The 25557-nt window shown below is 46.9% G+C and overlaps 1 protein-coding gene across 2 annotated transcripts in view; it reads left to right on the forward strand.

Annotated features, from left to right (window-relative positions):
- FGF16 (fibroblast growth factor 16) overlaps positions 1 to 25557 on the forward strand; it is a 53091-nt gene that overhangs the window by 15085 nt on the left and 12449 nt on the right. For both annotated transcript variants that reach the window (XM_086966732.1, XM_086966733.1), the window contains exon 2: positions 24262 to 24365. In XM_086966732.1, coding sequence (XP_086822858.1) covers positions 24262 to 24365 — 104 coding nt within the window. The remainder of the gene's footprint in view (positions 1 to 24261; positions 24366 to 25557) is intronic.

Consider the following 25557-nt stretch of genomic DNA (forward strand, 5'->3'; position numbering starts at 1 on the left):
ATAATCTCCAATAAATATTCATAGTAAAACTATGGAATCAGTGCTACTTCGCCCACACGGCTCAATAACAACTCCACTGTGTCAGTGACACAACTCCCCTGTGATGTCATATTGTCTGTGGTACAGAACCAGCACATCCCTGCAGTGATGACATATTGTTTGTGGCACATCACTATCACATGATCACACTGATGTCATATTGTTTGCGGCACATCACTATCACATGATCACACTGATGTCATATTGTTTGTGGCACATCACTATCACATGATCAAAGTGATACCATATTGTTTGTGGTACGTTATTAACACCTGTCTGCAGTGGTCATATTGTCATTGGTGCAGGACTAGAATATCTCTTCAGTGATGACATATGGTTTGTGGTACATAATTAGCACATGTCTGCAGTAAATGTAAATGTAAATGTACAGGAATTTATATAGCGCAAATCACCGAGCGGTTTCTAAGCGCTTACTTAGGGAACCCGTCCTGGTATTCCCCTGTGAGATAACCCCGGCAGGGTATCCACAAGGTGAAAGCCAGGCATCCCGCCGCGAGGGGCCGTTGTGGAGATTAAGCAAGCTATTGCCCAGAGAAGCAGAGTGTGAACCCGTGAATCAAGTAGGCACCGGAGCGAGAATTGTCGAGTCCATGGACATTTTGGGACTCAAGACCCCGCCGAGCCGGGAATTGAACCCTGGTCCCAGGTTGACCTCTGCCTGCCTCCTTTAACCAGTGAACCACACTTCTCCAGTGATGTGATATTATTTGTGGCACAGCATTAGCGCATCTCTGCTGTGTTGTCATATTGTCAGTAGCACAACACAGCATGCCAGATTGTCTGTGAGACAGCATTAGCACATGTCTGCAGTGAAGTCAGATTGTCAGTAGTACAATACCAGCACATGTAATGTAATGTAATGATGATACTTGTAAAGCGCACTGTTACCCCATCTCGGGGTGTCCTGGCGCTGAAGACCGCTGGGGAACCCATCCTGGCTTTCCCTGTGAGATGGTCCCTTCTGGGTATCTCCAAGGTGAAACCAGGCATCCCCGGCGTCTGAGGGGGGCCGTTGTAGAGATGAGGCAAGCTTAATGACCAGAGTTGCCGAATGTGATCCCTGGTTAGAGTAGGCACCGAGGTGAGAATTATCGAGTCCGTTGACCCTGGTCCACAACCCTGCCACGTCGGGAATTGAACCCTGGTCCCGGGCCGTTCTCTGCTTCCGGGTCTGCCGCCTCTAACCAGTGAGCCACACCACTCCACATGTCTGCAGTGATGTCAGATTGTCAGTGGTACCGAACCAGCACATCTCTGCAGTGATGTGATATTATTTCTGGTACATCATTAGCACTTGTCTACAGTGATGTGATTCTATCAGTGGTGCAGGACTAGAATATCTCTTCAGTGATGACATATTGTTTGTGATACATCATTAGCACATGTCTGCAGTGATGTGATATTGTCTGTGGTACATCATTAGCACATGTCTGCAGTGATGTGATATTGTCTGTGCACAGCATTAGCACATCTCTGCTGTGATTACATATTGTCAGCAGTACAACACCAGCACATGTCTGCAGTGATGTCAGATTCTGTGTGGTACATCATTAGCACATGTCTGCAGTGATGTCAGGTTGTCTGTGGCACAGCACTAGCACATGTCTGCAGTGATGTCAGATTGTATGTGGAACAGCACTAGCACATGTCAGCAGTGATGTCAGATTGTATGTGGAACAGCACTAGCACATGTCTGCAGTGGTGGTATATTGACAGTGGTGCAGCACTCACTCTTCTCTGTAGTTAGGCTATGCAGTCAATGGTAGAACACTCACACTTGTCCATAGTAACTCCACAGCTTGAATAATGCCACCTCATAGGTGTCAGTGGTAGAGCACTAGCCCTTATTCACAGTAATAGTATATTATCAGTGGCACAGCACTAATGTCTCCAAAGTGATATCATATTGTCCGTAGTTTACACTCGCCAGCAGTGATGTGACTGTCATATGTCAGTGACACAGCACCAGCACCTCCTGCAGTAAGACGTGTCAGTAGTGCAGCAATCACGCTTCTCCGCAGTGATACAGCACCCAAGGGTGTTTTTCCCACCTACCCTTTCCGGGTGTGTCTGGCTCTCACTCCCCTGCAGAGGGTGCATGAACAGCGGGTGCCCTGGTGGCATCTTGCTGCCTTGCTACCTGGCTGAGGGTCATCTGTGGTGCTTGTTGGCGCATGCGCGGTGCTACCGCCTATAGAGGGTGCCCTAGCAGGCTGCCTAGCACTGCTTTGCTGCAGCACATGACTATGACAGGCTTGTGATGTCTGAGGTGTGGCCGGCCTGGGCAGCAGGCAGGAGACTCTCCAGAGGACAGGATAGTGCGCCCCAGGGTGACACCGTTGGCGGGGACGTGTGCCTGCACCCTGCTCCTGGCGCCATTGTCTGCTGCAGATGGACTGACGCTGGGATGCACGCGCCTAGAAAACGTTTTAACTAATGTTGTAAGGTTGAGTTTAAAATAACCATCGTCATACCTGCCAACTTACAAATAAATGTCACAGTGTCAGGAGGGGGTGGGCCTTGGAAGGGGGTGGGGCCTCATACCGTGAGCTACCCAAGAGACACCCTGCCCCTTACCCTGCCACCCGACTCCCTCCCCCCTCTCTCCCCCCCCCCCCCCCAAAAAAGGTGTTGAGGCTGATTCCAATGTACTGGGTATGTTTTTACACCTCTTAATGGACATCAGAAGCTGGAAATCTGCTTCATGCAGTGGTTTTCAGCTTGTCTTCCCTGCCACCGTGTGATTTCGACTCCTCACCGTGTGACCGTGTAAAGGGAGCCGAAATCGAATGACACGTGGTGGCCCCATGCGAGTTGGCAGGTCTGCATCGTGAAAGAGCCAGTGGTGAAGGAGCACCAGGGCCAGACTGGCCGTTGGGTATCGTTTCCACGGTGGGCCAGAGGGGTGTGGGACTTTTTTTTACTGGGCGCTGGTTTTGCAGCAGTGTTGCAATATCGACCCCCAAAAGCGGGAGCGGTGCTTCTCATCCCCCCCTCTCCGTCCCACCCCACCCCTGGGATCTGCCAGGGCTGGTTGCTGTTCGCAATCCGTCCCTGGGGAGCACACATTACACAAGAGCCCTTGGTTGCTCTGTAGCTTTTAGAATGATTTTTGAAAGCACATACCTTCATGTGGAGGAGTCGCACGCAAGTCATCGACTTTCTAGAACATTCGTCCCTTTGATATTGTTTGGCTTTGTAAACTTTGATGTGTTAAAAAAATCTGTGAAAAGGAGACTTTTGTGGCACTAAGAGAAAAAATACTCATGAGAGGCGTTAAGTCACGGAGAGCCCTGGTTCAGCCGTGATTATTGCTTACAATTAGTTGCAGAGCTAAACACACAGCTGTGAACGTTTTTAGCACTTCACGATTTAATCTGTCCGCTGTGACCAGGGCTGGGCAGAGCCTGGCAGCCGCCTGCAGACTCAGAAGGAAGGGGTGCCAAGGAGAACTTGCAGAAAGCAAATGTTGCCTTCTGGCTCTCCCCTTCCAGTGTCCATCCTCCACCGAGACCGCTCCAGCCACCAGAGCTGGGCTGGGCATTCTGCCAATCTGGCACTTCCCCGGTAGGATGCGACAGGGAGCTGCTTTCAGAGCAGAATGAGCTACCATGACCCAAGCACGGCCCTTATATATAATGTTTGACAAAAGCTTGCCTTCACCAGTGTTATATAGCTAACTGTTGTGAGTATTCCATACCTTGCTAGTTTTCTAAACTATGCTAACCAGTTTGCCCTCGCTAGTCTGTGTTCCATCATTGCTTCTATTCAGTGCTTAATTTGAGCCAGAGATTTCCGGTGCTCAGCACCGGTACTTAATCGTCAACACCGGTGCTTATAGCACAACCTCAACCCAAATGTATTGGAGCGCTTTTAATGAGCACCAGTTAAGGACACATACATTTTTTGTAGGCACGGAAAGATTACGTGATTTGCCCAGAATCACAGGATGTTGAACCTATGCCATTAGGCTGGACTGTTCCCATGAGGCACAGGGTCAAGACTGATTTGCATATGGCTGTGTCTGAACTGGGGTGACGAAGAGAGCTAAAGAATGATGATGGATTCAACCCAGATCTGTGACTGGTGGTGAGTGTCTGGAAAGTTTCAGTGCTCCGTCTATCATCTCCTTGTGTTTGCTTGGTTCACTCTATAGTCACTGCTTCCGACAGCGGGGCAGGTATTGGCACTGTTGTGTAAGCCACCTTCACTGTGCAGACTACGCTTCACAGAATGGTGCCACCGTAGGCCATGTTGTATGGACCTGTTTATTTTGTGATTTACACTACCCAAAATGGTGCATGCATTGGCGCTGTTGTGTAAGCTGCCTTCTCTTTGGTGGCGCCACTTCTAAGACTGGTGCAGTCATTGCCCATGTTGCACGATCCTGCTTCACTCAGTGACTAACACTACCCAGAATGCTGTAGGCATTTACTCTGTTGTATAATCCAACTTCATTTTGCAGACAGCCCTTCCTAGAATGGTGCAATTTTTGTCTATGCGCCTGTTCACTTTGCGACTAACACTACTAAGAATGCAACAGGCGTTCTCACTGTTGTACGAGTTCGCTTCACTTTGCAAACAGCACTTCCCAGAATGGGCCACACATTGGGCAGTGTGGCACAAGCTGACTTCACTTCGTAGTTGAAGCTTTCTAGAATTGTGCATAGAATGGGCACTGTTGTCTGAGTTTGCATCCCCTTGTTCTCTACACATCCCAGAATATTGAACGCATTGGCCCTGTTGTGTGCACCTACCTCACTTTATAGGCAGCGCTTCCAGAATGATGCAGATATTGGTTGTGTTGTACAAGTCTGTTTCACTGTGTGATTGACGTTTTCTAGGATGCAGCAGGCATTGGCAGTCTTGTGTGAGCTTGCTTCACTTCGGAGACAGCGCTTTCCAGGATGGAGCAGGCATTGGCACTCTTGTGTGAGCTTGCTTCACTTCGGAGACAGTGCTTTCCAGGATGGAGCAGGCATTGGCAGTCTTGTGTGAGCTTGCTTCACTTCGGAGACAGCGCTTTCCAGGATGGAGCAGGCTTTGGCACTCTTGTGTGAGCTTGCTTCACTTCACAGACAAGGTTACATGGTGCAGAAGGCATTGGCAGTCTTGTGTGAGCTTGCTTAATTTCACAGATAGCGCTTTTCAGGATGGAGCAGGCATTGGCACTCTTGTGTGAACTTGCTTCACTTCACAGACAGCGCTTTCCAGGATGGAGCAGGCATTGGCACTCTAGTGTGAGCTTGCTTCACTTCACAAACAGCGCTTTCCAGGATGGAGCAGGCATTGGCACTCTAATGTGAGCTTGCTTCACTTCACAAACAGCGCTTTCCAGGATGGAGCAGGCATTGGCACTCTAGTGTGAGCTTGCTTCAGTTCTCATACAGTGTTCCATGGAGCAGAAGGCATTGGCAGTCTTGTGTGAGCTTGCTTCACTTCACGTACAGCATTTCTAGAACAGAGCAGACATTGGCACTCTTTCGCCAACCTGCTTCACTTCTCAGACAAGTTTCCAGGGTGCAGTAGGCATTGACACCTTGTGAAAGCTTGCTTCACTTCACAGACAGCACTTTCCAGGGTGGAGCAGGCATTGGCAGTCTTGTATGAGCTTGCTTCACTTCACAGAGAGCCTTTCTAGAATGGAGCAGGCATTGGCACTCTTGCGAGAGCTTGCTTCATTTCACAGTCAGCGCTTTCCAGGATGGAGCAGGCATTGGCACTCTTGTGTGAGCTTGCTTCACTTCACAGACAGCGCTTTCCAGGATAGAGAAGGCATTGGCACTCTTATGTGAGCTTGCTTCACTTCACAGACAGCGCTTTCCAGGATGGAGCAGGCATTGGCACTCTTGTGTGAGCTTACTTCACTTCACAGACAGAGCTTTCCAGGATGGAGCAGTCATTGGCACTCTTGTGTGAGCTTGCTTCACTTCACAGAAAAGATACCGGGGGGGGTGACAGAAGGCTTTGTCACTCTTGTGTGAGCTTGCTTCATTTCAAAGACAGCTCTTTCCAGGATGGAGAAGGCATTGGCACTCTTGTGTGAGCTTGCTTCATTTCACAGACATCCCTTTCCAGGACGGAGCAGGCATTGGCACTCTTGTGTGTGTTTGCTTCAGTTCACAGACAAGGTTCTAGGGTGCAGAAGGCTAGGGCACTATTGTGTGAGCTTGCCTCAGTTCACAGACAAGGTTCCGGGGTGCAGAAGGCTTTGGAACGCTTGTGTGAGCTTGCTTCAGTTCACAGACAAGGTTCCAGGGTGCAGAAGGCTAGGGCACTCTTGTGTGAGCTTGCCTCAGTTCACAGACAAGGTTTCGGGGTGCAGAATGCTTTGGTATGCTTGTGTGAGCTTGCTTCAGTTCACAGAAAAGGTTCCAGGGTGCAGAAGGCTAGGGCACTCTTGTGTGAGCTTGCCCAAGTTCACAGACAAGGTTCCAGGGTGCAGAAGGCTTTGGCACTCTTGTGTGAGCTTGCTTCACTTCACAGACAAGGTTCCATGGTGCAGAAGGCATTGGCAGTCTTGTGTGAGTTTGCTTCATTTCAACAGATAGCGCTTTTTAGGATGGAGCAGACTTTGGCACTCTTGTGGGAGCTTGCTTCGCTTCACAGACAGCGCTTTCCAGGATGGAGCAGGCATTGGCACTCTTGTGTGAGCTTGCTTCACTTCACAGACAGCGCTTTCCAGGATGGAGCAGGCATTGGCACTCCAGTGTGAGCTTGCTTCAGTTCACAGACAGTGTTCCATGGTGCAGAAGGCATTGGCAGTCTTGTGTGAGCTTGCTTCACTTCACGTACAGCATTTTTAGAACAGAGCAGACATTGGCACTCTTTCGCCAACCTGCTTCACTTCTCAGACAAGGTTCCACGCTGCAGTAGGCATTGACACCTTGTGAAAGCTTGCTTCACTTCACAGACAGCACTTTCCAGGGTGGAGCAGGCATTGGCAGTCTTGTGTGAGCTTGCTTCACTTCACAGAGAGCATTTCTAGAATGGAGCAGGCATTGGCACTCTTGCGAGAGCTTGCTTCACTTCACAGAAAAGGTACCGGGGGGGGGGGGGGCAGAACGCTTTGTCACTCTTGTGTGAGCTTGCTTCATTTCACAGACAGCGCTTTCCAGGATGGAGCAGGCATTGGCACTCTTGTGTGAGCTTGTTTCACTTCACAGACAGCGCTTTCCGGCATGGAGCAGGCATTGCACTCTTGTGTGAGCTTGCTTCACTTCACAGACAGCGTTTCCAGGATGAAGCAGGCATTGGCACTCTTGTGTGAGCTTACTTCACTTCACAGACAGAGCTTTCCAGGATGAAGAAGGCATTGGCACTCTTGTGTGAGCTTACTTTACTTCACAGACAGAGCTTTCCAGGATGGAGCAGGCATTGGCACTCTTGTGTGAGCTTGCTTCATTTCACAGACAGCGCTTTCCAGGATTGAGCAGTCATTGGCACTCTTGTGTGTGTTTGCTTCAGTTCACAGACAAGGTTCTAAGGTGCAGAAGGCTAGGGCACTTTTGTGTGAGCTTGCCTCAGTTCACAGACAAGGTTCCGGGGTGCAGAAGGCTTTGGCACGCTTGTGTGAGCTTGCTCCAGTTCACAGACAAGGTTCCAGGGTGCAGAAGGCTAGGGCACTCTTGTGTGAGCTTGCCTCAGTTCACAGACAAGGTTCCGGGGTGCAGAAGGCTTTGGCATGCTTATGTGAGCTTGCTTCAGTTCACAGACAAGGTTCTAGGGTGCAGAAGGCTAGGGCACTCTTGTGTGAGTTTGCCTAAGTTCACAGACAAGGTTCTGCGGTGCAGAAGGCTTTGGCACTCTTGTGTGAGCTTGCTTCAGTTCACAGACAAGGTTCCAGGGTGCAGAAGGCATTGGCACTCTTGTAGGTGCCTGTTTCCTTTCGGGAACATACGGGAGGAGCTGGAGCAGCCATGTAGGACGAATGAGGAAAACTTTCTCTGAGGCAGGCTGACTACAGGAGTTTTCCCTCCCCTCCCCCCATGGGGTAGGTGTTCGTTGCATTTAGGGCTTGACATTTGCGAGCTGCTTGGGAAGTGGAGGGTGGCAGTGGCCACACCCGCACAGTGGTAGTTTCTTGCCACCAGTTGGTAAGAACGGAGCCCCCATCTTTATACTTAGGTCCTGATGGATGCCCTGGACCCACCTGTGCCAACAAGGCAGAAACACGTTGACCATTTACACAACGGTTAGGGGATAATAAATTCCCCACACACCGTTCACTGTTTTTAATATCATATAGTTATTAGTCACATTAAAATTATTTAAAATAACTATAATGATTTTTACTTTCACTCGCATTCTCACGGGCCCCCACTTAGCTTAGAAGTGCATCCCTGTCGTCAGGTGTATGCCCGCCCTCTATCACACGAAGGTTTTAGAGGGTGAGGACTGGTCAATGATGAAGCATGACACCAGGTGGTGTGTGAGACCAGTCCGTCACATTTTGTGAGATGCCTTTGCTCACAACACAATTGTCACTACACTAGGAGCAGCTCTTTTTGTGGAAAAAAATGCCAGTTTCCTTTCACAGACCACGCTTCACAGTACAGTGCAGGCATGGCCATTCTGCACACACGCCATTGTTCGATGGCTTGCTTGTGTGCATTGCCCAGACATCTGATCTCTCTCAGCTCGTATGAAGCTTAACACACTTGTGCATGCAGCAGGTGGGCGGTAAGCGGATCTGAGCATGCTGCCCCCCTTTAACAATGGCACGCACAGGCGAATGTGGGCAGGGTGCCAGGAACAGAAGGGCACCCTGTGCAGATTCCCCTGTATGCCAGCGCCAGCTACTACCAGCGATTGTCTGTGTCAACATAAGCAGAAAATAACTAGTGATGACTGTTAGCACAAAAAATCCATGGAATGCCAAATGGTGTGTGTATTAGAGGTAATATATCCAACTGAAACAAGTTTTAAATTATTGAGCGTAAGTTGGGAAGCGTTAGGAAAAGCTCTAAACCCTCAACATTAGTTTGATGACTGAGGGATGGGTATGATGTGTGTACTCCTGCATTTGATCAACCTTTGTCATAAAAATCTCATTCATAGATAATGAACCAATTATTAGCGTCCTAGATGGATGGTCAAGATCACTTCAACCAATCAAGCGCGGAGAAGGCAGGCACTGACCACTGATGTCTGCCAGTGAGAGGGTGAACTAGGGACATAGACCAGGGAGGGATATTTGGTCTGTTGCCTGCATTGGGTGGCATTTGCCAATAACCTTCAGGTCAGGCATTAACAGCTGTTAGTTGCCCTCCCCCTCCTTAAACACTATTAGCACTTTGATCAGTGGGATTAGAGGCACCATCATCAAGGAGACGTTGCTAGACTGATTCATTCTGTTGGTTTTGGCCTCACACTAGGCATAAGGATGTTAATGATAGCACTGGTGTTGCTAAGGTAGAGTAATTGTTGCTACTACTTTTAATCTCATGAATGCCAGCATTGACTGTGTTGGAAGAATCCATAGAGGCTTCTTGTTGGTCCACAAGAAGGTGATCAGCACCGATGCAGTGTTTAGGGTACCTACTCGCTAGCGCTTCCATGGTCAACAATTCATCAAAATGCCTAGGGTAGCGGAAGTGACATCATACTCAATTTGACCTTTACTTTTGATTCACATACACATGCTTACACATACTAACACTATCACACACTCTTGTGCACATAAACCCAGTCTCACCCGCAAGCACCAGAATGCACTTTTTATTTACGCAAGCATGCATTCAACATACATTTAACTGCATTTTTCTATTTACCTTAGCTTACACATAGGGTCTTATTCCAGCTAATGTACTCCATTTTTCATTACAATAATAGTGAATAATAGTATTCACTGTTTGTAGAATAAAAGAAATTGACAGAAACCAGGCGAGGGGAGCTCAAACCAGCATCCATTAGGAAGAACTGTCCCTGTGTTCCAGGCACTGATTTTTCCACCTCTGAGGCCAGGGGTCGCAGCTGCGACCCTTGGCGACCCCTAAATGACGTCCATGAGCATTACCCCTTTTGCTTTTGTGTAGATATCTTCAGAATAGCTATTCACAATATGGACTAGATATATTTATTTCACATTGACGTGCAGTTTTTATAGACCACAAGCAAATAAATGGGCGAGAAACCAGGGTTCTCTGCATTGGCCAAAGAGAGTCGCAGTGTATCTTCTCCACGGTGAAAAAAGTCTCCTTCGCAACCCCTCCCACTCTTCTCAAGACAGTAAAACTGATATCACTTCAAATTCCAGAAATAAATGGAACACCTAATTTTCTGTTTTCATGAGAGAAATGGTGTGAAAGGAATTTATTGTCTTTGAGTTATAGGGTTCCAGTAAAGAGCTTCAAAAGTATTTTCATTTGAAAGCCATTATTTTTCGGATGACTGTTCCTATGGCCTTTGGCCTTAGATTCTAGGACGAACTCCAAAATGGAAGGAATTTTTTTCAACTTAAAAGAGGACATGCAGGACAGCTCTAGTTCACCCTATCCAAGGAGTATCTCCCTCAGGAAATAAGTGAGCTATTTTGGGACCATTTCTTACAGAAGTCTTAAGGGCACCAGAAACACAATATGAAAACATGCATCTTTTCATCACTCAGCCTGTGATGCCAACTACCACATGTATCTCTATCCAATTCTTTCCCTTCCAAATACCTCTAGATTGTGAGCAAGAGTCAAAACAAAGCAGAAGTTGCTCTCATTGTGGAAAAGAGTATAGGGGACTGGTAAACCAAATCCCATCATAGAAACACACAATTAACATCAAAACGGAGTGTTATTGCTCACAGCATCAGGCAATAACTGCTGTTAATGTCATTATCTTTTATTTATTGGCTCGAGCTGCAGGTGAAGGCCTCTAAGGATGGGAGGTAGAACAGCCATTATCCGCTTACTGCAGAAGCGATGAGTTATTAGGGATGTATGATGTTACAATGCATACTTTTACAATGCATACCTTTACAACACATTTTTTACAACGCAACATCCATTACAACGCATTTCATTACAACGCATGCCATTACAACGAATTTTTAAAAACTACCTTTACAACGCATTCCATTACAATGCATGCCATTACAACGAATTTTTAAAAACTACCTTTACAATGCATTCCATTACAACGCATACTACCTTTACAACGCATACCATTACAACGCATACCATTACATTGCATGTATGGTAAGTATTGGATAGTGTAGGGTTAAAAATTACTATTCTAACTCCAGAGGGGTGCAACAGTAGGGTAAGTGTTGGATAGTGTAGGGGTAAAAATTACTATTCTAACTCCAGGGGGTGTAACAGTAGGGTAAGTGTTGGATAGTGTAGGGGTAAAAAATACTATTCTAACTCCAGGGGGTGCAAAATAGGGTAAGTGTTGGATAGTGTAAGGGTACTATGTGTTGTGATGGTATGCGTTGTAATGGTATGCGTTGTAATGACTGCGTTTTAATGACATGCTTTGTAGTGGTATGCGTTGTAGTGTCATGCGTTGTAATGGTTGCGTTGTAATGGCATGCGATGTAATGGATCTTGCGTTGTAAAAGTTTTGTTGTAATGGTAGTGCGTTGTAAAAGTTGCGTTGTAACAGTTGTTTCCCAGTTATAAGCATCCCTCAGCTCAGCGCCTAGCAAAAGGAAGTAGTGTAGGTAGCATTAATGACGCCTCCATCACCTCTATCGCTTCTCCTGTAAGCATCCCAGTCTACTGGCAGCAACATCTCCTGATCCTCAACCTCCTCCAGCCCATCCTTCCACATGTGTGAGTCTAGCATACGATGGGATCACTCGTCACTGGAGGGTAAAGAAGGGGTGCTCTACTGTTACGGATCCAAGACCATTACCGCCTCCACCTCACTACTTTTACGTTTTGTAATTAAAGCGCATACATCTGCAGGTCCCACCGTCTGCAAAGGGGCCACTAAAACACCCCCTTCTTTCAATGGTATGGTCCTTTGCCGCATTCTTCACAAGTCATCGTAAATTTACCAAATCCCACAAAAGTCACGACTTCCCAGACAGCCCTCCAAGTCATTGATACCACCGCGCCATGGGGACTGCGAAAAAGCCATTTCCACGACTGGAGCAGAACAAGATGAAACAGGAGCTGAAATTCGATGGGGGATATGGCTCATGGCCCGCCTTTTAAATCTCGCGCCTGAGGCGACTGTGAAACACCTATTAGAACCTGGGATTACAGAAATTCCCGTTAAATGCCAATACTGGGCTTAAGCGCCTCATAGAGGGTGAGACTTTTGCACCTGTGAAGTCACTCTCCCCACTCACATGCATGTCCCCTCCAGTGCCTAATTTGTAAAAAAAAATTAAGTGCCACAGCCTTCATCAGGAGCACACCGGAGCCTACACCACCCATTACCCCTGCCAGCGCTGCCAATAACAGTACCAAACCAGCTACTAACCATCACACCCTACAAGTGTAGCTATTCAGACTATTGCAGGCCCCCAAAGCTATAAGATTAGCGTGGGCGGCAGGTAATAGTCTTTTTTAACGTATATTGAATTAGTAAACAACTGTTGGCCTCACTCTGAATCAGAAAAATAGCCCACGATGTGGCAGACTGTCATAAGTGTCAGTGCTGTCAAGTAAGTGCTGGGTCTGAGTACCGGAAACCACTGGGTCAAATTAAGCACTGGTCTCCTCAGATTCACTTGCATTCACCATCGCCCGTGGTCTCCACTCCTCTCGTGGCCCTCTCTCACGCTCCTCTTCCAAATAATAGTTTGCAGCAGCTTATTGGCCATGATATGTGCCATGCATGTAACCTGCAGAGCGCATCATTCGTTTCTTTGCTTCCTGATTGCTGAAACCCTCTCTCCTCTCTCACGTGTCTCTACCAGCAGTTTCCCACCTCTCCTGCCCTCCACGTGTCTCTACCAGCAGTATCCCACCTCTCCTTCCCTCCACGTGTCTCTACTAGCAGTATCCCACCTCTCCTGCCCTCCACGTGTCTCTACCAGCAGTATCCCACCTCTCCTGCCCTCCACGTGTCTCTACTAGCAGTATCCCACCTCTCCTTCCCTCCACGTGTCTCTACCAGCAGTATCCCACCTCTCCTTCCCTCCACGTGTCTCTACCAGCAGTATCCCACCTCTCCTTCCCTCCACGTGTCTCTACCAGCAGTATCCCACCTCTTACCACCCTGGCTGAGCGGTGCCGTGAAAGGCCCTGATCATGAGAGTATCATAGGCGTAGTTGTTATTTATCACACCTGATAAAATCTGATCCCTGGGGCATGGAATTTATTTGCTGTGGTAAGTAGCTTCTATCCCGAGTTTCTGGGGAATAACATGCATACTTTGGTGCTTACAGAAACAAAAATGTGTAATTACTGTAAGGTTTTCTCCAGTTAAATTCAAGCTTGACCTGCCAAAATGTAACCTACATTGAGGTATTTAACAGACCTGTGATTACCAGATGCAGTAACTACCACACAACTCAGAATTCGGACTCCTGAGCAAACTGAGCAAACAGGGGTTTGCACAGGGGTCGGAGAACACCGACCCACTCATAGTCAGGGTGAAAAGTGTTTTACAAGCAAATGTGACATTGGGTGGTTCTGTGTTTCAAGGAGAAAGACACTCCGCCTTCTCCAGTTTATTTACAAGTGTAAAAGACACTAGATGGACATGTGAAAGGGACTCCCTAGGAGCTAAAGTGTTATCAGTGTCTCAACTCTGGCATCTCTACACCAGCCTCCACAGTTACAACCAAGAATGGCCGAGGGCGCCCTGGCACTACAGCTGGCGACGACAGCGGGGAATAACAAGACGAGGTAGTACAAAAGCTGGGAATGACAGCGGTGGCTAAGATACACAAAAAACAGTCAGATGCCACTCCTCTGTCCTACAAAGGACACTATGCATAACATCAAGACCTACAGTGACAAACCAGACGGAACACTAACAAAGAGGAAAAAGAACTAAGAAGTTCTACAATATGGCACCCGCCAATGAGCCACACACTTAAAAAGCCAACATACACTCAAACATTCAACCAACTCACTCAGCAAAGCAACACTCAAGCTCCACGGGATCTTGTGTCCAAGATCATCTGACTCACAGTCACAACATTAACACCTGAAAATGAGCAGGGCTGCCACTGGCAACCTGAGCATCACCGCCTCTGATGTGTGAGTGTCTCACGTCCATGCATCTGCAGCCAGTCCACAACACTCCTTGCCTGTCCACTACAGCATATACTGGGTAAGAAGGGGGGAGGTGTTGGGTGCAGCCCTTTGTATTCCATTAGATGTCTTATTTAGGGGGTTAGTGTGAACCTGGGGAGATTTTGTCTGATGCAGTAGACGTTCTAAGCAAGTTAAAGGACGCTGTTTTAACTCAGGTTTGTTGGGGCTTCGTGAGTTTGTCTGTGATGTTAGATTTACGGATGAGTGTCTGTTGTCTTGGTTGGAATGCTATTGTCTTTGTTTAGATGTGTTGCCTGCGTCCTGGGGGTGCAGTGTATGTGCTGTGCATGTTCGCTGAAGCCCATTGTGTGTCCTCCTAGCAATACCTGTCTCTCTTTGTGTTTTGTGTTAGTGAAAGAGGGTGATTTATGTTTGGGATTTGGACGCGGTGTGCAGTGAGTGCTTTGTAGTGTGGCTGTGAAAGGGGGTGATTGCTGGTTGGGATTTGGACTCGGTGTGCAGTGAGTGCTTTGTAGTGTGTTTGTGAAAGGGGGTGATTGCTGGTTGGGATTTGGACTCGGTGTGCAGTGAGTGCTTTGTAGTGTGTTTGTGAAAGGGGGTGATTGCTGGTTGGGATTTGGACTCGGTGTGCAGTGAGTGCTTTGTAGTGTGTTTGTGAAAGGGGGTGATTGCTGTTTGGGATTTGGACGCGGTGTGCAGTGAGTGCTTTGTAGTGTGTTTGTGAAAGGGGGTGATTGCTGGTTGGGATTTGGACTCGGTGTGCAGTGAGTGCTTTGTAGTGTGTTTGTGAAAGGGGGTGATTGCTGGTTGGGATTTGGACTCGGTGTGCAGTGAGTGCTTTGTAGTGTGTTTGTGAAAGGGGGTGATTGCTGTTTGGGATTTGGACGCGGTGTGCAGTGAGTGCTTTGTAGTGTGTTTGTGAAAGGGGGTGATTGCTGATTGGGATTTGGACTCGGTGTGCAGTGAGTGCTTTGTAGTGTGTTTGTGAGGGAGGGAGCGATATTGGGCCTGGTATCCATTGTGTGCTGCGTTCCTTCATCTCTGTTTGTGACTACAGGCTGGATAGTCTTGCCTTACAGTGGGTTTATTTCCTTGCACGTTGTCCCCTGGTTTATGATATGTTTGTGACTGAGGGAGGTAGGTGCTGTCTGCTTTGCACACATTCCCGTGCCTGGTGAGCGCAGCACATGCAATGTACTCATATCTAATATTATTTGATATTTATAGCAGGTTTTATCGCATATGTATCTGAAACCACAAACTAAATTATGTCTTGTTGCTTCATTCATGAGTATAATTAATACCAATCTCTTGCACTCATTTAATGAACCCCCCAAAAATGAAAGGTTGAGTGGGCCCAGCAGGGGTTCTAAGCTAGGAACTTTGACTGTCTCCCAACTTCAGCCCAGTGCATTCTTCATGACATTCAGCTGCACCAAGATAACAAGCATTTGCAATGCAATCGGTCTCGCTGTTTAGCTATGCAGCACATTAGCCTGGGTGCTGAAACATCTACTGGTCTTTAATATGGAGGGAAAGTAAGCACTAAACTGCGTGCCTCGCCGGGTATGGGAACACATGGAGAGAAATATTGCCTTTCAGCGGGAAATGGTATAGTTCAAAGCTTTGTTTTTAATATTAAAGCAGGGCCTTCGCGGGTCATATCACTGAAAATACAAGATTTGAAAAAAATATTATTGTCTACGGGTGCTCTTGGAGGACAATTTCTATGGACTGGAACCTAAAGAATGCAAAAGTAATTCTGGTATTTTACTCACCTCAGCTGGTCGTTTTCTAACAAGAAAGTTAACCCCTTCGAATCTCATGACGAGCTCAGCTGGTCATGAGCCACGGTGCTCGTGTGCTGATCAGGAGCTGGGCTCGTCATGACCTTTTGAACGCTCGCACGCTGGGCAAATTCCCCTGCTGTGCGAACGTTCTAAAGAAACGGGTGTGGTCATGACGAGCTCAGCTCATCATGAGCACACGACCACCGTGGCTCATGACGAGCTGACCTCGTCATGAGCACAGGGGCGCTGTGCACGCCTCCCCCCGCCGCCCCCCAGCACAGCATGGGAATTTGCCCAGCTGCGAAGGGGTTAAATAGAGACTGTTGCAAGAACTTTTTTCAAATGAATGTCTCTCAGTACAAAGCAATTCTGTTATTTTACTGACCTCTGCTGGTCGTTTTCTATCAAGACAGTTAAATAGAGGCAGCTCAACAGATAAAAAAGTCCCTAAGTGGAAGTGGACAAGTCCTAGTGCTGATCTTCAGAGCCCACAAAGTACATACACATATAAGTAAGTATATAATAAGTATATACGAAAGTACATACTGAGGTCTCCAATGCTCGACCTAAAAATGACTATTTAGATAATGCACACAAGAAACTGAACTGCTTGTAGACACTGAACATCAAATGATAGCATTAAGCAACTCAATAGAAGGAATTTTATAATCAGTCTGTGAAAGGTGAAAGGCTGGGCGGCCAGTGCATGGATTTCAGCCTTTGAGGTGCCTTGCTCAAATATCTCACCGGCATCATCCGATCTATCAATTTTACACAACTCTGATGTGTGAGGCACTTGGACCTCCAAATAAGTTGTTCTGAAAAAAGACAAAAGTCATGTCTTCTGTTCCACGTTTATCAAAGAGTTGCATTAGATGAGCGTATGGAAAACTAGTAAGTATATCAGGCCAAGAATGTGGACATTAACAATGGTGAATGCCTCTTGCAACCTGTATCAATGCAACATCCATGCCCGTGGTCATTGTGGCCCTGCATGACGCCTGAACACTAGGGGGGCTTATTTACAACCACCTTACGCCGCCGGAGCGTCACTTTTAATATGGGTAAAAGTGATGAACCGGCGGCACAAGGGGCTTGTAAATAAGCCCCCATGTTTTAGTGACCCCCCCCCCCTTGTCTCTGCACCACTACACGGGGGCGAGGGCTGTGGATGGCCAATAACCCTGGACTTTGTCCGCTTTCAGGCTATTAGTCAATTACACCCCTGTGCACCAGCTAAGAAGTCTTTTCATTGCGTAAACATATGTGGAAAGGAACACAGGGGCATATTATCAAGGGGGGCAATAGGCAATTTTCGCCACTTTAGCTGCCGTTTTTGGCCGCTAAGCGGCGATAATACTATCGCCCTATTAACAAGTTGTCGCTAACAGCAGTTAACAACAGCTTGTAGGCGATAGTGAGTGGTTTGGGGGATGCTTTGCATGTCAGCGATATTTATCGCTAATGAAATGCAAAGTGGGCGTACCCAACCTGTTAGCGACTGAAAGCAGTCGCTAACATTGTATCGCCTATTAGCAACACAGGCGTAGTGATGGAAATATTCACGCTATGCGTGAATATTTCCAAAAACTAACACCTGCTCAGACCAGTTCTTAGCCATTGTATCCAATGGGAGGTGGATATAATGGCTAAGACCATGTTAACGATAATGTGTGAATATCGCTGTATTCTCAGCGATATTTACGGATTTTGCCGCTATCGCCAGGAATTTTATCGCTTTTGAGATAAACGTTGCTAATAGCACGTTATCTCAGCGATAAAATCCTGTGATGCGCGGCGATAAAAAAATTGCAGCTAACCCTACTTAGCGATAAATATCGCTATTTGTTGATAATATGCCCCACAATGCTGTACTGAGGACGGCTGAGGTACTGCAGGAGTATGCAAATATGGTACTCCACCTTAATATCAACTGCAAAATATCGTGGTACCCAGGGCCGGACTCGGAACCAAACCTGGCCCTGGCAGAGAGCTCTGCCGGCCCCCCTGGGAGTAGCCGAGCACTCCCAGGGGGGCCTGTTTCGACCGATTTTGTTACAGGTGCCGATTTTGCAGGTGGTGAGTTTATAGGTAAGCAAAGATTATTAATAACTCCAGATATGTGTATCTTGACAATACAAGTGTACTGTGTGGAATGTTGCCTGTGAAGAAGAATTGAATTTCGAAACGCGTCGGCAGTCTGAGACGTGGTTGTGGGTGTATGGATGTACACCGTGGCTGGAGTGCTTCCCGAACCTGTGGGTAACTCGGAGCTTTCATGTACACGCGGCAACCCAGCCGTAAAGGGAAGCACCACCGCATGAAGGCAGGACAGCAGCGGGCCATCGAGCAGGAAAACTTACCCTGGTCTCTTGGAGCCACGGCACCTATGAAGTACCACGCACGCCTCGGGGCCCATCAGAGGGTCTTTTAAAGACATTTCCACATGCAACTGTACTTGGTGGACTACATATCCCAGAACACCTAAGCCTATCAGGAGGCATTTAAAGACAGCCTATCAGAAGGCAGCTAATGTTTTTGCACGGAATAAAGAGTGGTCTCAACGCAACACCGTGTACTGTGTGGAATGTTGCCTGTGAAGAAGAATTGAATTTCGAAACGCGTCGGCAGTCTGAGACGTGGTTGTGGGTGTATGGATGTACACCGTGGCGGGAGTGCTTCCCGAACCTGTGGGTAACTCGGAGCTTTCATGTACACGCGGCAACCCAGCCGTTAGGGAAAGCACCACCGCATGAAGGCAGGACAGCAGCGGGCCATCGAGCAGGAAAACTTACCCTGGTCTCTTGGAGCCACGGCACCTATGAAGTACCACGCACGCCTCGGGGCCCATCAGAGCGTCTTTTAAAGACATTTCCACATGCAACTATACTTGGTGGACTACATATCCCAGAACACCTAAGCCTATCAGGAGGCATTTAAAGACAGCCTATCAGAAAGCAGCTAATGTTTTTGCACGGAATAAAGAGTGGTCTCAACGCAACACCTTGTACTGTGTGGAATGTTGCCTGTGAAGAAGAATTGAATTTCGAAACGCGTCGGCAGTCTGAGACGTGGTTGTGGGTGTATGGATGTACACCGTGGCTGGAGTGCTTCCCGAACCTGTGGGTAACTCAGAGCTTTCATGTACACGCGGCAACCCAGCCGTAAGGGGAAGCACCACCGCATGAAGGCAGGACAGCAGCGGGCCATCGAGCAGGAAAACTTACCCTGGTCTCTTGGAGCCACGGCACCTATGAAGTACCACGCACGCCTCGGGGCCCATCAGAGGGTCTTTTAAAGACATTTCCACATGCAACTGTACTTGGTGGACTACATATCCCAGAACACCTAAGCCTATCAGGAGGCATTTAAAGACAGCCTATCAGAAGGCAGCTAATGTTTTTGCACGGAATAAAGAGTGGTCTCAACGCAACACCGTGTACTGTGTGGAATGTTGCCTGTGAAGAAGAATTGAATTTCGAAACGCGTCGGCAGTCTGAGACGTGGTTGTGGGTGTATGGATGTACACCGTGGCTGGAGTGCTTCCCGAACCTGTGGGTAACTCGGAGCTTTCATGTACACGCGGCAACCCAGCCGTAAGGGGAAGCACCACCGCATGAAGGCAGGACAGCAGCGGGCCATCGAGCAGGAAAACTTACCCTGGTCTCTTGGAGCCACGGCCCCTATGAAGTACCACGCACGCCTCGGGGCCCATCAGAGGGTCTTTTAAAGACATTTCCACATGCAACTGTACTTGGTGGACTACATATCCCAGAACACCTAAGCCTATCAGGAGGCATTTAAAGACAGCCTATCAGAAGGCAGCTAATGTTTTTGCACGGAATAAAGAGTGGTCTCAACGCAACACCGTGTACTGTGTGGAATGTTGCCTGTGAAGAAGAATTGAATTTCGAAACGCGTCGGCAGTCTGAGACGTGGTTGTGGGTGTATGGATGTACACCGTGGCTGGAGTGCTTCCCGAACCTGTGGGTAACTCGGAGCTTTCATATATATATATAGGTATGTAGATGTGGAGTTCATAGTAAATCTGTGCTAACGTATAGCATAACCTTCTCCATATTTTTGTCTCAAAATGTATTCTGGCACCACAATATTTTTGCTGTCGATATTTCGACATACATCCTGTAAATACAACCTACAGGTAATGGGATAAATGGGTGTAGCATACCACTGCCCATGTGTTCAAATGCAACTTACAGGTAATGGGATAAATGGGTGTAGCATACCACTGCCCATGTGTTCAAATGCAACTTACAGGTAATGGGATAAATGGGTGTAGCATACCACTGCCCATGTGTTCAAATGGGATAAATGGGTGTAGCATACCACTGCCCATGTGTTCAAATGCAACTTACAGGTAATGGGATAAATGGGTGTAGCATACCACTGCCCATGTGTTCAAATGCAACTTACAGGTAATGGGATAAATGGGTGTAGCATGCCACTGCCCATGTGTTCATGCATGACCACAAGTCCCTCTGAGGCTAGTGGGAAGGTGCAAAGCTCCAGATTCATCTGTGCAGCAGAGTTCATACTCAAGGTCAGGTGGCCTGCACCCTTTGTGCGCTGCTTATTCCAGCGCTGTTTGGTGCGCAGATACAGGCGTTATTTTCACGCCGTGCTATGCTGTCTCTCTCCGGTTGCTAGGGGCGACAGCCTCTGGTAACTAAGGAGTTTTACGCGCAACACAAAGCACACTGCTGGAGCAACACACTATTTACTCGGATTCAACACCTCCTTGTCAATGGAGCGGAACAGACCTTCGGGGCACACGACTCGTGAGCTCTGCTACTTTTGCAGCTCAATCTCCCCATCAGAATCCAGAGTTCAGTTAAGCATCAGATGCACGAGCTCACATTTCATTACATAGCACATGGCGACGAAGAGTAAATCGAGACAAAAACTTCACGGGAACAAAATTAGGAGAAACACTTCGGAAAAAAAGTAAAATCGGTACAAAAGATTGAGCGAGGGTAGGAACATTGTAATAAGGAAAAGTGTACGTTTTATGGAGAAAAGACAGAACATGTAATGGCAATTTCAAAGGAAGTTATGGGGATCTCCCCTTGTAAATAAAAAGTTAAAAAAGCGGGTCATCCCCTTGAAAGTTGGACGTAGTGGGAATGAACATTGTTTAAAAAAAATCGTCTGATGTTAATGCAAAAATAATAAAACAAATAGGGACCCAGAATGAATTATCCTGAGATTAATCCCAAATAATTATTGGTACAGCTTGAATCTCATGGAACCGATGGGTACTCTCTGGAAAGAAGGGAGGGGGTTGTGAGGGGCAGGACACCAGCCCTGGTCTCAGAAACACATTAAAAGCCTTCTTTAACTTTTGCCCAACCTTCTCTCCTACTCCCTTTGAGGGTCATGGCCCACACAACAACTGGCTATCCATGTGCTTGAGCTGTTGCGAGGCGCTATGTTTGCTTCCTGTCAGATGTAAGGATAGGTGGGTGAATGAATACCACTCTCTGGAGGCCCACAGACAGTGAGCCATAAACTGTAATTATCATACCGACTTAAAAAATCACTGAACTCTTTAATATCACGTTTTGAGACCCAAAGTGATTCATAGCCTATCACCTCAGACATAAGTAAATCACTCAACACAACATAGGCAGAGCTTGACTTCCCCATAATTTAGGGTCGAGAACACAACTTCTTAAATTACTTCTTTGAATTGGCCCTACCTCCAAACAGCCAATGAGCAGGGCTTGAAATGGAAAAATAGAAGTGCAGGTATCTGTACCACAGTACCTGCTTGTTCTGAGAAGTGCCGGTACTCTCCAATTAAAAGTATTATGTCTCTCTTAAGAAGTGCTGGTACTCTCAGTCTCAAAAGAAAACAGTGCTAGTAGTCAGTACGGGACAGCACCGGCCCATTTAAAGCCCGGTCCCCAGCCCAGGAGCCCCCAGTCAGTCCCAGTGTGTCCCAATCTGTCCCAGTCTGTCTCCCTGAGGCTGCTCCCTCCATTTTGTCAACAGCCAGACTAACAATGGAATTCCAAGGAATTCTTTAGCATTGCAACAGCTGAATAAACCCTGCCCCAATCGGGGATATAAATCTCTTGAGCTTGTGCACAGGCAAAGGAAACCCCATAACATGCTCATGTTACAGCAGCTTCCAACACGGTAGAACGCGAGAAACGTAGAAAAGGGACAAATAAAACTAGAAAAATAAAGTTTTCGAAAAGAGGTTAGATACCAGTTTCAAGAAAGCAATCCGGGGTGGAAAAGGTAACTCTGCCTGCAGCCAGTGTAAGGCGAGCAGAACTCTGCCCTTTGTGTCTGCTGTGCGCTTTCTGCGCCTGGCTTGCTATTAATTCTTATATGTTAAGTTATTGACATTTCTATAGCACTTTCAAACATTATTATGGCACCTTGGCACTTTCTTCATTTGGGGCCCTTTTATATAGAACTGGAAGAGCCACGTTTGGAGTGGATATGTTGTCTTTGGTTGTGTGATTAGGAAAATGTTTGCATTTATTCTTATTGATCAGACTTTTAGGATTATTGGAAGAGTCTTAAGATCTAATAGGGCAGAAGTAAACACGTGACCACTATGAAACCACTAGATGGCCTGCCATTTAGAATGTCATACTGCAGAACACCAGCATAAAAATATATGTGTAAGTGTTTTTTATAGGTTTGTGCTTTTCCACTGAAAACCAGAGCACGGTTTTGTGCAAGGAGAGAAGGGAATTGTTGGCCTGTGAATATTTATTTATTTATTTCTAATTCATAGTAGCATGTTCTATTAAAAGAAAATAAACAATACCTTTAAATACCACATTAAAAAACACAAAGGGGCATATTATCAAGAACGGCGTTAAAATTATCGCCGCTTTAGCGGCAGGAAACTGCCGCTAAAGCGGCGATAATGAGCTTGTTAATATGCCCTTGAGAATTCCCATAGAAGCCTATGTGCTGGTGTGAACCTGGGCTTCTATGGGAATTCACAAGGGCATATTATCAAGCTGATTATCGCCACTTTAGCGGCAGTTTCCTGCCGCTAATGCAGCGATAATTTTAACGCCGTTCTTGATAATATGCCCCATAGAAAGTGCGGGTTTCAACAAAATACTGTAAACATTAAATTCTCCAGATTTTCCAATACATCAAAACCAGATAGGTTAGGGGAAAAGAGAAATTTGAGATTGTGGGGGAGGAAGGGTGATGGCTGTGGCCTGCCTGCTTCTATTTTATAAATGGGATCATGGGAGAGTTTACAGAAAATTTAAAGTAAGGTGGAATTGTAGAATGCTACTTCTCACCCGTGAGGGTGTCCAGGTGCTGAGTAGTTGAGAGTAGGCGTGTGGTGAGCCTGGGTCCTAGTACAGTGAGTCTCAATGGTCCCGCGAGCAGAACGAATTGAAAAGCCAGGTCTTCAGCTTCTTGTAGAATTTAAGAAGTGAGGATAAGGTCCCGAGGTGTTGGGGGAGGCCGTTCCACAAGCGGCCCCTGAATCCATGCGGTAACATTGAATCCTGTTACCAAGAAGTCCTGCTGTCCGAACTTTTTCGCATTCCAAATTGTCGCTCGCTGATCGCTTTTATTGGGTTTGTGTCATGTTGTTCTCTTGTCATTCCCTCTATTGTAAAGCGCTCTGCTACCTTCGGGTCTTGTTAGCGCTATAGAAAACTTCTAAATAAATAATAAATACTTTTGGCAGATTGGTGGGAGAATGATCAACCGCCCATTCTGCTTCTATGGATGCGGGGTGTGTGTGAGTGAGAGTGATGCTGTCACTGGCAGTGCTTTTGGATGGGGAGCCAGTGGAGTTTTTCTGATGAGTGGTGTGAGCTCGTCACCGAAGGTCGGGGACGAGTCTGGCGGCAGTGTTTTGGATGGTTTGTCGTCTGTGAAGATGAGTAGGGATTGCTAGAGTGCGTTGCTATAGTACAATCTGCTTCCGATTAGGGCCTCTATTGGTATGGCTGGTGTCCAGTGGGAGATACTTGAAGATTTTACATACAAAATGGGATACAGAAGTACCCACATTATAAAATCATTGACTTGAAAATTTGGTGTATTAAATGCATTAAAATGCTAAGCATTGCAAAACTCTACTCCTTATAATACAATAACACGCTGCATAAGTAGACTAGAAATTACATGACTGTAAGTGTTTTAACTTGTTGCTGCCAATTTCATCTCAACTTGTCTTTTTTCCTTTTCATAGTTTGGATGTTTTCTCTTTCTTTAGGAATTTTGGAGTTCATTAGCCTGGCGGTGGGGCTTGTCAGTATCCGTGGGGTAGATTCAGGACTCTACCTCGGGATGAATGAGCGGGGCGAGCTGTATGGGTCGGTAAGTCTGTGCTTTTTATGTTTCAACCATTTGTTACTATGTGGTGATGGATCAATAGTTGATGTTATGTCTGTCACAGTTGCACAGCTTCAGGAACATGTCATGTCACCAAGTGAAGGGTAGAGTTCATGATCATGTGAAGGTACATGTTTAGCCAATTTCTGACAGCCATACTTTTGGAACTTTCTTGGAGTTGCAGAGACATTGAAAAATGATACCAGATGTATCATATGATATTCAATTTAAGGGCTCTCTGTCTCTCCGATTATGTATCTCTCCACTTCTCTGCCCTTCTGGTGATCAGCATCTCTGGTGATCAGTGTTTCTGATTATCTGTCTCTTTAGAATTGGCCTTCTCTAGTTCTTTCACTTTCTCACTCTGCGTTTAATTTAAAAAAAGTTTGCTTTGTTTAAAATCAATCACAGACATGGGAATCTGCTGACCCCAGTAGGCCGCCAATTCTGTGATTACAGCAAACGATAGTAGGTCATAATTTGCGACTTACCTCATTAATATTCATGAATTAGGTCAAAGGGCAACTCACCTCCTAGTAGTACATTGGTCAGTTTGCAAAATACCACACTGATCCCAAAATCAATGGTCAGAAATTGCAACCATTACTTTGTGACCAGTGTTTAGTATCTCTGGCCCATGGATGTAGAGAGAAGTAGAGTAAGCCTATACTTGCTTATATGTACTTAACCTCTCCCGTGCTCATGACGAGCTCAGCTCGTCATGACCCGCGTGGCGCTCACACGCGGACATAATTCCCCTGCTGGGCTGAGCGTTCCACGCAAACGCGTGTGGTAATGACGATCTCATCCCGTCATGAGCACAGCGCCATTGTGCAGCATGACGAGCTGAGCTTGTCACAAGCACAGTGGAGTTATGTGCACCCACCCCCACCTCAGCGCCGCGGGGGAATTAGCCCTGTGGCGAAGGGGTTAATGTCTCGATATTCTGGTAGCATGATATTCTGGATTCAATATTATGGTGTACTACCGTTTAGTTACGTCTGCTTTTCTGCTCATCTAACTGTTCGATAATGCACGTCTCTGGCTTTCTGCACGTCTGGTAATGCGGCCAACAAACTTGCTCTCTCTTTCTGGTTATCAGGCTCTCTGGTTAGCCCTCTCTCAAGCTGTCTGTTTCTTCCCCTCTCCTGTTAACAGGATATCTAGTTATGAACCT

This window comes from Lissotriton vulgaris, chromosome 4_1, assembly GCF_964263255.1.
Source record: "Lissotriton vulgaris chromosome 4_1, aLisVul1.2, whole genome shotgun sequence".
Classification (NCBI taxonomy): domain Eukaryota; kingdom Metazoa; phylum Chordata; class Amphibia; order Caudata; family Salamandridae; genus Lissotriton; species Lissotriton vulgaris.